Genomic DNA, 12,225 nt, shown 5'->3' with positions numbered 1-12,225 from the left:
CCTGAGGAAAGCCTCGGCGTGGTTAAGGGACCAGAGGAGCAGATTCGGGAGGATACCAGAACAGTTCTGCACTTGTCCCCACGAGGTGAGACCCCAGGGAATGAGCTCCGTCGCCGAGCAGAGGGTCATCAGCACCAGAGAGACAGGACGGGCGATGTGAGGAACACCGGCTGCCCCAGACGGCTCCAGCAGTGGGCATGGGCACCTGTGGCTGCTGATGGAAGTCCAGAGCTTTCCTCAGAGTCTCAAAGACCCACTTGATCCCAGAAAGGTGAAGAGGCACTTAGTTGTGAAACTGAACCAGGTTCATGCACCTGATTTATTTCTACAGAAAAAGCACAGTCCTCTGAAAACACCCTTGAGGAGAACGGTTGTGTGCGCCCCCTGGTGGCTGCTGGGAGAACTGCAGGCGCCCCCTGCCAGGAGGCCTGGGTCCAGCCTGGTGACTGGCCACAGGGGCAGCTGGCACACTGAAGGACAGGCTTCTTTAATTGGTAACTATGTAAGCATGGCGATGTGCATTATGAGGATGTGATAAAGAAGAGGACTTCGAGTCATTGTTGTCTAGCTGAGGTGATAACAGAATAGGTGCCCTGGCAAAAGAAAAGGCAAGATCATACAAATAAGCAAAGTCAGGAACATGAGTCGACCCCCTTGTTCTCCATGAGGAAGTGAGAATGAGCGGGTCCGACTAAAGAAGGACTGGACTCGGAGATCAGGGCTGGGGCACAGGGAGGCCTCAGAGCCTTCCTGGGGAACCTCGCAGGCAGAGGCCACTGAGGTGGGAGAGGGCGGCAGATGGTTTAAGCATGTGGACACAGTAAGGGCATGGGTCAAGCCGCAGATGCTTCCTGGGTGAAGAGACAGGTTCAGTAACCGTGAGGTGTCCCAGGGGAGGGGCTGTGACTCTGAGGGCCTGACACCTGTGGGTGTCTGAGACCAGACGGTGCCCACCTGGTGAGCAGGGAGCACAGCCTCGGGTGGGGACACAGGGTGAGGGAGAGGGAGGGGCTGATCTGGGTCGGGGGCAAGGGGAACGGCCAGGGGCAGCAGAACCCGGCAAGGGCAGAACCACAAACAGTCCCGAGAGAGGATGTGCCTCTTGGAGTCTGTATTTGTCCCCAGTGAGAGCTCTCTCAGCCTCATGGGCCAGGTCCCCAGCTGCTTCCTCCTCCATGCCCTCCGGCTATGATGCTCTGCCTCATCTTGGGCCCAGGGCCATGGAGTTGGCCATCCAAGGACTGAGACCTCTGAAACTGTGAGTGACAAAAACTTTTCCTCCTCTAAAATTAATCTCATCAGGTCTCTTGGTCACAGCAATGCAAATGCTGACTAAAACACAGGCCAAGGAGACAAGCCTTCACCAGATGCCCTGGAGAGGCAGCGATGGCCAGGTCACTCACTGCTGGGTCTGCCCGAGCCCCGGGCCTGGCCTCCTCGCCCATCGCTCCAGACGTGGATGTGGGTGGTACAGGTGGGACCTCTAGTACTTGTGGCCCCCAGAATCACCACCACAGAGGAGCTATTTCTGCCCATCCGTGGTGAATGGACAAACCACATGTGGGCCATCCCTCCAGTGAGATCCTAGCAGCCCGCAGAAGAAGGACGTCTGCCACAACATGGAGAACCAGGACGTACGCCAAGGGGAAGGTGCCGGTCACAAGCACACACTGCTGCACCTCCAGGAGGACCCAGTCTCGGATGCACAGCGATGGCTGCCGGGCAGGGGGCCGTGTCCATGGGACAGTGGCAGCCTGCGAGATGAGAAGTCCTGGGGACGGACGCTGGAGGCAGGAACGTGCTTCACACCCCTGCTCTGCTCTCCGAAAGACGGCGGAAAGGTGAATCCTATGCCGTGCACATTTCATTACGATAAAAACTACACTAGTTACCTCTAACGCACCTAGTAACTGCTACCAAGTGTTTGTTAAATAAACAGAAACAATAAACGGACAGAGGAGACTGGGGTGGAGAAAAAGAAATAGCCCCAAGTTGAAAGGAAGAACCACGTAGAAGGTCAGGCAGGCAGAGGCCCGAGACGGGGGAGGATCCGAGGAGCCCTCACCACGGCCAGTGGAGAAGGGGGCTGGGGCCTGCCGTAAGCGGCCACCTCACAGCTCCTCAGGACCCCCACTCACAGGAAAGGACCCTCAGTGCCGGGCACTCCACTCGGGCTGCCACCCACACAGGAAAGCACTGGCCTCAGGTCCAGACAGGCTCCAAGGAGGCACCAAGATGAAGCGCGTAGCCAAGGCCCTGTGCTTAGCAGGAACAGGCCGGGCTGTGCTCACGAGGGCCACTGGAAGAGGGAGATAGAGCGGATCACTGCGTCCGTGTCTGTGCCCAAGTAGAAGCAGACCCAGAGTAGGCCCGTGGCATTGATAAGACTCCTGACTCAGGCACCCAGCCCCAGATGTCCAGTTAGCTCATCTGGGAAGGAGCCTGGACAGCAAGAGCTTTAACGCTCTCTGGGCGATTCCAGCGTGCAGCCAGGATGGAGGCCCCCTGGACGGCCAGTGGCCTCCACATCCCTCCCCAACAGCAGGTCCCGCGTCTGCAGCTCAACCAACTGGGATCCAGAACAATCCCAGAAGAGTCACATGGGTGCTGAACCTTCCGGACGGGATTGCGTGTCGTTATTCCCCAGACAGCAGACCCTTCACGCTGCCCTAGGTGTGGAAAGTCACCCAGAGGTGCTCTGAGGGCCTGGGGGACAGACAGGCTGTGGGTGAACACTGCAGCACGTGATGACGCTCTTGAGCCTCTGTGGGGGGTCCCAGGGGTCCTGGAAACGCTGCCCCGCAGACACTGACCAGACTACAGTGCCAATACCAGGGGGCCTCCGAGGCTACAGGCAGCAACTGCGCTCGGGAGCCAGAGAAAGGCTCAAGAGGAGGACTCCTCTTCCTAGACTGTGGGACCGCCTGTGGGTCTTACAGGGTGCACTCGATCCCAGGAGACCCCCACCCCCACCTTCCTGGACCCTTGGCTCCCAGTGGAAGCCAGCACCCGCTGCCCTAGGCGCTAGTTGAGGCTCCCTCCTGTCAATCAAACAGTAGAAAGGGCTGCTTTCTCAGGCAGCATGACCCCCAGGGGACCTCCGTCTGCAAAGACCCTACCTGCCCCAACAAGGGACCCCGCCCAGGAAGCAGCAGCTGGAGGTCTCCATGCCGGGCCCCGCCCAGCCCAAGAGAAGATGAGGGGCGTGGTGGTGGCCACCAGGTACTCACTGCGGAGCTCCCCGCAGGGCGGCCTGGGCCTGTGCCGCCAGGTGGCTCAGGAAGCTGCGGAGAGCCGGCTGCCTGGAGGGTAGCGCCAGCTGCAGCCCGCCTGCCTCTTGCTCCAGGTCTTCTAGCCTCTGTTTCAGCACCTCAGCTGGGAACCCAAAGCAGGAGAGAGAAGAAAGACCGTGAAACTCAAGGCAGATAAGCCAAGGCCTGTCGCCGGCAGCCCCGGCCGCCCTTGCCTGAGCAAACCAGGCGGAGGCGCTGGTTCCCAGGCCAGCGTCGCCCTCCAGCAGCCTGGCCCTCCGCCTCCGGTCAGCTGGGGAAGCACCTCAGAGCCTCCTCAAACGCTGCACACCAGGTAGAGCCCGTGAAGCCTCGACAGCCACCCAGGCAGGTTCACGTGCCACCGAGCCGACCAGGCGGCCACTTCTGCTATAAAGGAGGGGTCCCGAGAGGGGTTCAGTGACCGGGTCTCCAGGACGGGGCTGAATGTGGAGACCCTGCAGAACAACGCAGAAGAGCAGGCACGGGCACCCCGAGGACACACCCTCACGACCCCGAGGACACACCCTCACGACCCCAAGGACACACCCTCACGGGAAAACACCTACGGAACTAGAGAGCCTCCCGAGAAGCCCTGGCAGAGGAGCACGGCGAGGTCTCAGGCCACCACGCCTCAGGCTCCGTCCCAGGGGCCCTGCCGGGCGGGTACACTGTAACCTGGAACCTCTCTGCCTGGCAGGCTTGGGAGCGAGACCCCAGCCACCACCTCCGGCTGTAGCACATGCTGCCCCTGCGGTGTGCTCTCCAGAACCATCCAAGCCTCCACCCTGGATCCCAGCCCAGGCCCACAGGCCACTGGCCACAGGGGCCATTCCCACGGATCTCGATCTCATCCTAAATTAAAAGTTTCAACAAGCTTGTCACTTTGAACAAAGCCTTTCATCCGTCACAGGCAGGTTAACACTGGACACAGGGCACCTGGACTGACTTCTTTCACGCTGGCCCCCGCCCACGGCAGACCCCTGGATGAAGTGAAGGCCATGAGCAGGGCTGAGGCAGCGAGCCCCAGGCCCAGGGCTGACCCCCGAGAGCCCGTCCCACACACTGTCAAAAGCACTGGAACCATAGCCAGAAGCTGCCTCGGGGGATTTAGCAAAGGTCATTCTAACAGACGTGGTGGCCACACCTGTAGTCCAGGCCACTCAGGACGCTGAGGCAGGAGGATGGCAAATTCTAGGCCAGCCTCAGTAACCTAACGAGGCCCTGTCTCAAAATAAAAATAAAAAGGGCTGGGGAGGTAGGTCAGTGGTAGAGCACCCCGGGTTGGAGCCCAGTACCACCCACGTGCAAAAAATCCTTCTAAGACACCAGCCAGGGCCCTGTCCGGAAGCAGGCCCAGGTGTGGTGCAGGGTTTCTCAGACACCCTCGCGATGGCCAGTGGGTCCCCCGTGTCCGGCAAGCTCACCTGGTCAGTCATCTCCACCCATGGTACGACTCAGTTATAATACCTCACTTGCTGCTCCGCAAAGTCAAAACTCGGGAAAAGCAACAAAGTTCTTGGGCTCCGTGTTCTAGAATAATGCCCAGGCACGGCCCAGTACAGTGGGCGGGATCGACTGCCCAGGGCTGTGGGACGCCTGGGTTACACCCCTCCCCTGGCAACTGTCTGCCCTTGGAGTCACCTTCTGAGCTCCACCTCCCAACCTGCAGCAAGAGGGGCTCATAACAGCACCTGCCTGGCAAGGTGTTCAAGGACTGGCCGAGACGATCTATGCAAGGCGCTCAGCAGGGTGCCTGGCACTCGGTACCTGTCCCAAAGCATGGGCTATCACCAGCAGTTCCATGAAGCCCCGCAGCTGGAGGCTCAGACACAGTTCAGAGCCCAGCCTGGCCTCCTGCCACCCACAGCGTTCCACATGGACACCTCAGTCCAAGTCAAGCAACCTCAGAGGGTGCCCACCGATCTGCCCACACGCTCAATCGCCACCAGGTCACAACCATAGTAAATTCTAGGCCACCACCACTGGCTTGTCACCGTCACTAGCTCAGCAAAACTGGGCTTGATGAAAGGGCCCTTCGGAAACCTTCGCATTTACTCACAAGTCAGTTCACATCCTTTCACGAACAACTGCATGAACATAAAACTCTAAGTCTCCTCAAATCTAAGGCCAGACTCACTGCGTCACCCAGCAGGACTCTGCTTCCTTCCAGAGACACCACCCCGCCCGCCCCCAGCCCCACCCTGGTCTCCTGAACCTCCACAGCAGGAGCCTCACCCCTGCCCCTCCACTGCCGCTGCCTCTAGCGCAGCCCCGCCAGCGACATCCCTTCTGTGGGACACCTGCCCCTTCCACACTCCCACACATCACCCACCAGCACCTTCCCAATGCCAGATGCACACCCGCGGAGAAGTGAGGGGGTGAGCAGAGGCCAGCGGGTGGCCCCACATCCAGGTGCTGCTCCCGGCACTTTCCTGTTATTACAAAATGCTCCCGACATTCCGGGGGCCTCCAGAACAAAGCCCCACAGCCCAAACTGCCCGGTGTTCAGCAGCACCAGCCAGCCGGCTCCCTCTCCCTCCCTCCACCCAGCAGTCTCCTCCCAAGCACACAGCCTCACACCAAGGATGAGGCCCCTGGACGCTCACGCCAGCCTTGACCCTAAGTGCACACGTCCAGCTGATAACTCACTTGCCACTTAAACGCCGAGCCTCCACTGCTAAGTGGGCTTATGCTCCGCAGGGTGCTGCAGAAACCACGGTCGTCACTGCACGAGAGATGTGCCCTCGAGACCACCCTGTCCAGCTCAGGGGCGCTGCTATAACAAAGTGCTGCAGACAGGACAGCGCAAGCAGCGAGCACTGGTTCCTCCCAGCTCGGCAGGCTGGAAGTCCGAGGCCAGGGTTCCTGCAGGCAGCCCTCTTCTCGCTCCATCTCCACACCTGGCACTGACCTGTCATGAGGCGCCACCCACACGATCTAATCCCTCCCACAAGATCCACCTCCGAACCACCTCCATGGGGACGGGGATTTCAGCACGTGAATTCGGGGGACACAACCATTCAGTCATGAGATTCAAAGGGGGAGGGGGAGTCTGACCAATGGCCACTTCAACCGTCTGCTACAGATGGTGCAGAAAACGGTTCTTCCCGAGAGGAGGAGGAAGTGCTAGAAAATGATGAAAAGTAGCTTTCTCTCGCCTTCTGATGCCTGCGCATCCAGTCAAACCTCGGGTGGCGCAAGGCTGCTAGACTGCAGGGCAGGAGCAGGGCTCAGTGACAGGCAGGCCCGCAGAGGGTGTGGCCACCATGAGCTGCCCTCGTGAGGGGACCCGCAGAGACACACAGGCGGCTGCCCACCAGCAGTGAGGGGGCCCCGCAGCCTGCATGGTGACGTGCCCGCAGTGCCTAGGGCGGAGGCGCAGGGAGGGGAGCAGCGGGTAGAGGAGAAGCAGGGGTGGTTGAGAGCCAGGGACACTGGGAAATAGGGAAATAGACACAGCAAGTTGGTACACCATGGGGACAGAGGGGCCGCATGAGTCAGTGTTGGGGACAGACAATTGTGGAAGGGGAAAGAACGTGGATGTGCTGGGTTGGGACTGGAGACACGGAACATGTGACTGTGGTACTTCCCTGACTCGGGCAGCCGCAGGATTGGCGGTGGACACGAGTGTGGGCATGTCCTCGCCTCCTTTCCACCGAGAGGGCCTTGAAGCAGCCTCGTCCAAGCCCAAGCTCACAGACCTGGGCTTCTAACCACCACCCTGCGCGGTAAAACCAGCACCCTGGAGAAGCGACGGACTCCAGAGCCGAGGCAGGGCCAGCACGAGGTGATCTGGAACATCCTGCCCCATGAGAGGCAGGCAGCGCTCACAGACCAAGGGACGGGTCAACGGAATGCAGGAGCCACCCTGAAGCAGCTCCCACGGGACAACTCCAGGTAACTCGAGAATGACAAGCACAAGCATTGACCAGAAGAGGGACCCAGCCACCTACGCCCACAGAAGGCTGACCAACGAAAAGGGACCCGGAAGGGAGGCTAGGTGGGGAGCAGGTGCCCAGGCAACCTCAGACCATCTCCCACAACATAGCGACTCATTTCCAAAGGCAAAATCTGGAAGCCATGGTATGTCCAGGTGATGAAGGCTGACATCATGATGGAAGGACACTGAAGGACACCTCCATCCAAGGTGGGAGGACAGGGACACCTCCATCCAGGACAGGAGAACAGGGCCACCTCCATCCAAGGTGGGAGGACACTCAGGGATACCTCCATCCAAGGCAGGAGGACAGGGACACTTACCACCCAAGGTGGGAAGATACTCAGGGACACTTACATCCAAGACAGGAGGACAGAGCCACCTCCATCCAAAGAGGGAGGACATTCAGGGACACCTCCTATCCAAGGAGGGGGGGACATTCAGGAATTCCTCCCATCCACAACAGGAGGACCGGGACACCTCCCACCCAAGGTGGGAGGACACTCAGGGACACCTCCATTCTAGACAGGAGGACAGGAACACCTCCCATCAAAGTGGGGGCGCAGGACCACATGGTGTGAGTAGGGGAGACCAGGCACCAGGACATCCTTATGTGGTTGTGTTGGGACCAGGGGGAGGAAGTAGCGTGGGGTGGAGGCCGATGGGATGGGGTCAGCAGACTGGACAGGAGCACTGAGACAGCACTGGCCACGTGACCTGGGCAAGTGCCTTGTGTGGGGACACACCCAAGTCCTGATGGGCACCCCAGCTGTAGCTCACCCTCCACGGTCAGGGAAGAGTTCTCTAAGTGACGTGTGTCCCGTCAGGGACTCAGGAGGAAGAACACCGGGAGTTCTTTGCGCTAACCTGGGACTTTGCTGTGAGTGCAGAAGCATTTCAGGATGGATCCTTTAAACCACCAAGGCTAGCCCAGCTCTGCAGAGGCCGCGTCTGCCGAGTCACTCTGCGGCCCTCTCCTAGCGGATCTGCTGCTCTCCAGGAAGCCCCCTCGCCATGTGGCACAGCATCAAGGACACAGCTTGCTGTCCTGGCCTCTTTCCGACCTCTGCGACCTCTCTGTGGACATTATGAACATGACTTCTGTTTGTGGCTGAGGTCAAGGCCAGCACAGGGGTGGGGGCAGGCGTGCTGCAAAGCAGGTGCTGGATACCTGTGCTGGCCAGAGCTGGCCAGCAGGGCCCCGGTAATGCCAGGGGCACCGGCTGCCCTCGAAGACCCAGCTGAACGGTGAAAAGAAACATTCCAGATTAGCCGAGGAAGGAGCGAGCGAGCCACAAACAGAAGGACGCGTGAAGATCGTGACCTGATGGGACGGCGGCTGCACCTCGGCGCACAGGACTCAGCGGCAAGAACGCTCGCGCCGCAGGGAGGCGTGGCCGTCCGCGCACCGTGACATGCGCACTGAGGCTCAGGGGCAGGCGGCTGCTGCTCCTCAGCACCGCAGCCCGAGTGCCGGACGCCGGGCTGCAATGGGGACACAGACACGAGGCGCTTCCTGCCTCTGTGAACAGAGGCAAACGAGCAGGAAGCCGCTGGAAACCTTCACAGGCAGGCGGCTTGCTAGGCGGATGTCCCCGCCGCTCTGTGGGGGTCCCAGAACACCCTTGTCAGCTGCCTGACAGGCGGGACAGCCATTGTACCTCCCGAGGGCTCTAGGCTGACCTCTTCTGAAGCCATTGTTCTCCTGCGTTTCCAGAACGGCCAAGAAAAGCAGTTCCTGGGGGGTCGCCCGTCCAACTCGCGTTGCCGCACACATGGTGTAGGGGACCCGCCTCCTCAGAATCACGCCGTAATCCGCATTTCCAGGCGTCCTGAGCACCGCTACACCATCTGTCTCGGGTTCGTGCCAGGTTCCCTGCAGCCTCCAGGCACGATGATGGTCTCTAGTTTCTACCGCTGCCCCAGGTCATGTGCATTGTTTCTGAGCGTCCCCACAGCAGCAGAGGGAATTACAGATGTGGAGAGGGAAATGCCAAAAGCTCAAGTGACCCTCCCAGCCTCAGAGCCCACGTGTAGCGGAGGCAGGTCCGAGCCCAAGCCCGGGCCTTTCCTGGTGTCACACTCTGGGCTTTTCCCATTACACTTCCAGGAGCACCCCAAAGCACACCTCTTCTCCAGTGCTCCCCTGACACAGGTTCGTTTGCCTGGGCCTCTGGAAGTGAGAGACCCACCTGTCCTGCCAACTGCTAGCTCAGTGCCAGCCATAGGACAGGCACTGAGGACATGCTGGACGGAGAAGTGAACGAGCGTCTGTCTGCAGGAAGCTGTAAACAGGGAGGCAGCCGCCACCTAGGGGCACTGCAGGTGCCTGGCACAGACTAGGTCATCCATCTCACCCGCCTGGAGGCCCACGGGGGAGACCTGCGTTTCCCACTAGTGAAAAGCTGGGGCTTAAGAAAGCTGAAGAAACTCCTCTGGGTGGGTCGCGCGACCGTGTGGACGCAGAAGCCAAGGCAAGGTCTGCCTGACTCCAAAGCCCCTGCTCCCCACCCCGTCCTTCCCGTGGGAGGACGGCACCAGCTGTCAGGCGGGACAGCCATTGTACCTCCCGAGGTCAGCCAGTGCCCATGCCCATGCGGACTAGGCAGCAGCTCCCCCCACCACGCTGCCCTCTCACGGAGCACCGAGCAGCCACACACAGCACTCACAGTGTGTGCTGATCAGGGCAGGGTCCCTCCCCGGGGGGTGGTCGGGTGGCTTCGGAGGTCCACCCACGGTAGGAGGCAGCAGTTAGGGAAACCGTGGCTGTCTCATATGTCAAGATGGAAGCAGGATGCGAAAGGACAGGTACACATCATCATCCCGACGCCCGTGAGGATGTCGAATGAGAAGCAAACGTGAAAGGAAATGAGTGTCGGCAATCAGCCGTGATGCCAGTGATTGTATCTCCATTTCTCTGCTTACAAAATCAGCTGCGCGATCTCGAGCAGCTTATAATTTAGAAAGTGATTAACTTACTGGTTCCTTATGCTCATCTTTGATTTCTGCATAAAAGTGGAGATTGGTTCCCTCGGATTCCTAATGCTAAGCGGCTTAGCGTAAGCCTGGCTTCCGTGGGTCACGCCGCCTTTCAGGGAACACCAGAGAGGATTTCTGGAAGCTTGTCTTCCGCGCGCGCCAGGTGTGGAGGGAAGGCTGGAAATCGCTCTGACGCGACATCAAAGGGAAGCCAGCCTTTGGGGAGGGACGGGAACGTGGGCGGAGGAGCACCAGCTTGACTGGGACACCTGCCACTCAGCACTCCACCGACCGCCTCGTCCTCGGGACACACTCACAGATTTGCTCTGACATATCTCAATAGAACATGTGCTTTGAAGCATCTGTTCTCCCCCAACAAAAATCCACCATGCAAAGTAATTAATTGTGAGTGATCAAAATTGCAAAAATAAGGGAATTTCCAGTGCTGGCCCCAGGCCCCAGGCACTGGGCAAGACTAGCAACCTGCATGCACAGGAGTGTGTGCGAGTGTGCACGTGCCCTCAACACACCCTGCGGACAGAGCCCAGGGGCAGTCACAGGCACAGCAGGAGCCACTGCCCTGAGGGCCCCAGCTTTCGAGAAGAGCATGACTACTTCGCTCCAAAACTTGCCTTGCCTCAGCACTTCCTCACAGACACCAGCCACCCGGGTCCTAGGGAAGCAACGAACCTACTGAATTTTGGTTACTTTTCAGCAAATCCTCAAATTTTCAGAACTGTACATAAAAATCCTCCCTGGAGTGTTTTTCCACAGTGGAAAAGTGGTCACTTGCATATGTGGTCTAAGCTCAGGGCTCAGAATCAGGGGTGGAGGAATCTCCACTGGCACCTGTCCACCAGCACCTGTCCAGAGCAAGAGGAATGAACTTGTATGCTTCTTCCTAAGTGCCATCTGTGCTACCATCGCCACCACCTCATGGCTATCACCACCATCACTATCACCTCCTCCATCACCACTACCACCACCTCTACCACCACCACCACCTCCATCACCACCACCACCACCTGCTCCCTCACCACCATCACCACCTCCATCACAACTCCACCATCCACCACCACCACCATCTCCTCCATCACCACTAACTCCACCTCTACCACCACCACCACCTGCTCCCTCACCACCATCACCACCTCCATCACCAACTCCACCATCCACCACCACCACCATCTCCTCTATCACCACTAACTCCACCATCCACCACCACCACCATCTCCTCCATCACCACTACCACCTCTATCACCACCACCACCATCACCACCTCCATCACCACCACCACCACCTACTCCCTCACCACCATCACCTCCTCCATCACCACTAACTCCACCATCTACCACCACCACCTCCTCCATCACCACTACCACCACCACCACCTCCATCATCACTTTCTCTATCACTGTCCCCATCACCACCTTCTGCTCTCCCACCACCACCACCTCCATCACCACCATCACCACCTCCATCATCACTTTCTCCATCACCGTCCCCATCACCACCTTCTGCTCTCCCACCACCATCTCCTCCATCACCACCACTGCGACCCCAGTCCCATCTTTCCACCGGCACTCCCACCACCGTCACTGCACTAACCATTCCTGTCACCCCAACAGGTTTCTAGGAGACAGAACCCTTCAACTTTCTGCTGGTTGTTAGAATACAGAGACCCCGCAAGAACAGTTGCGAGAGGAAACCCCCCACAGCGCCACGCACTCAGGAAGGACGGAGACAATGCTGAGAGTGCTCACAACATCTATTACACGCTGGACATAATGACGCTGTCCGTATGTACCAGAAGTGCCTGAGGACTGGGGACGGTGACAGGCATGCACAGACATCTCACAAAGGCTGCTTTGTCATTTGTCGGGCCCGGCGCTGCCCTCCAGCTCCACTGCACAGAAGGTGCCGCTCACCTCCCTTCCTCACGATCCTTCAAGCCTGCGTGATCTGGAGGGCCCTCGTGATGGCAGTAGCCACAAGGGGATGGGTGGCTTAGCAGGGCTCCCGGCACTCACAGCACGG

General features: G+C 59.2%; 1 protein-coding gene across 6 annotated transcripts in view; it reads right to left on the bottom strand.

The window, feature by feature from the left end:
- The window catches only part of Disc1 (DISC1 scaffold protein), a 227,927-nt gene that overhangs the window by 171,231 nt on the left and 44,471 nt on the right, over positions 1–12,225 (bottom strand). For all 6 annotated transcript variants that reach the window (XR_007104297.1, XR_007104298.1, XM_047520403.1 and 3 more), the window contains exon 4: positions 3,231–3,375. Coding sequence is in view for 4 of the 6 variants with exons in the window: in XM_047520403.1 (XP_047376359.1) it covers positions 3,231–3,375 (145 nt within the window). In the remaining 2 variants the exon portion in view is untranslated. The remainder of the gene's footprint in view (positions 1–3,230; positions 3,376–12,225) is intronic.

This window comes from Sciurus carolinensis, chromosome 12 (assembly GCF_902686445.1).
Source record: "Sciurus carolinensis chromosome 12, mSciCar1.2, whole genome shotgun sequence".
Taxonomy (NCBI): domain Eukaryota; kingdom Metazoa; phylum Chordata; class Mammalia; order Rodentia; family Sciuridae; genus Sciurus; species Sciurus carolinensis.
The sequence above is the reverse complement of the archived record's forward strand: the minus strand, read 5'-3'. Positions and strand labels throughout refer to the sequence as shown.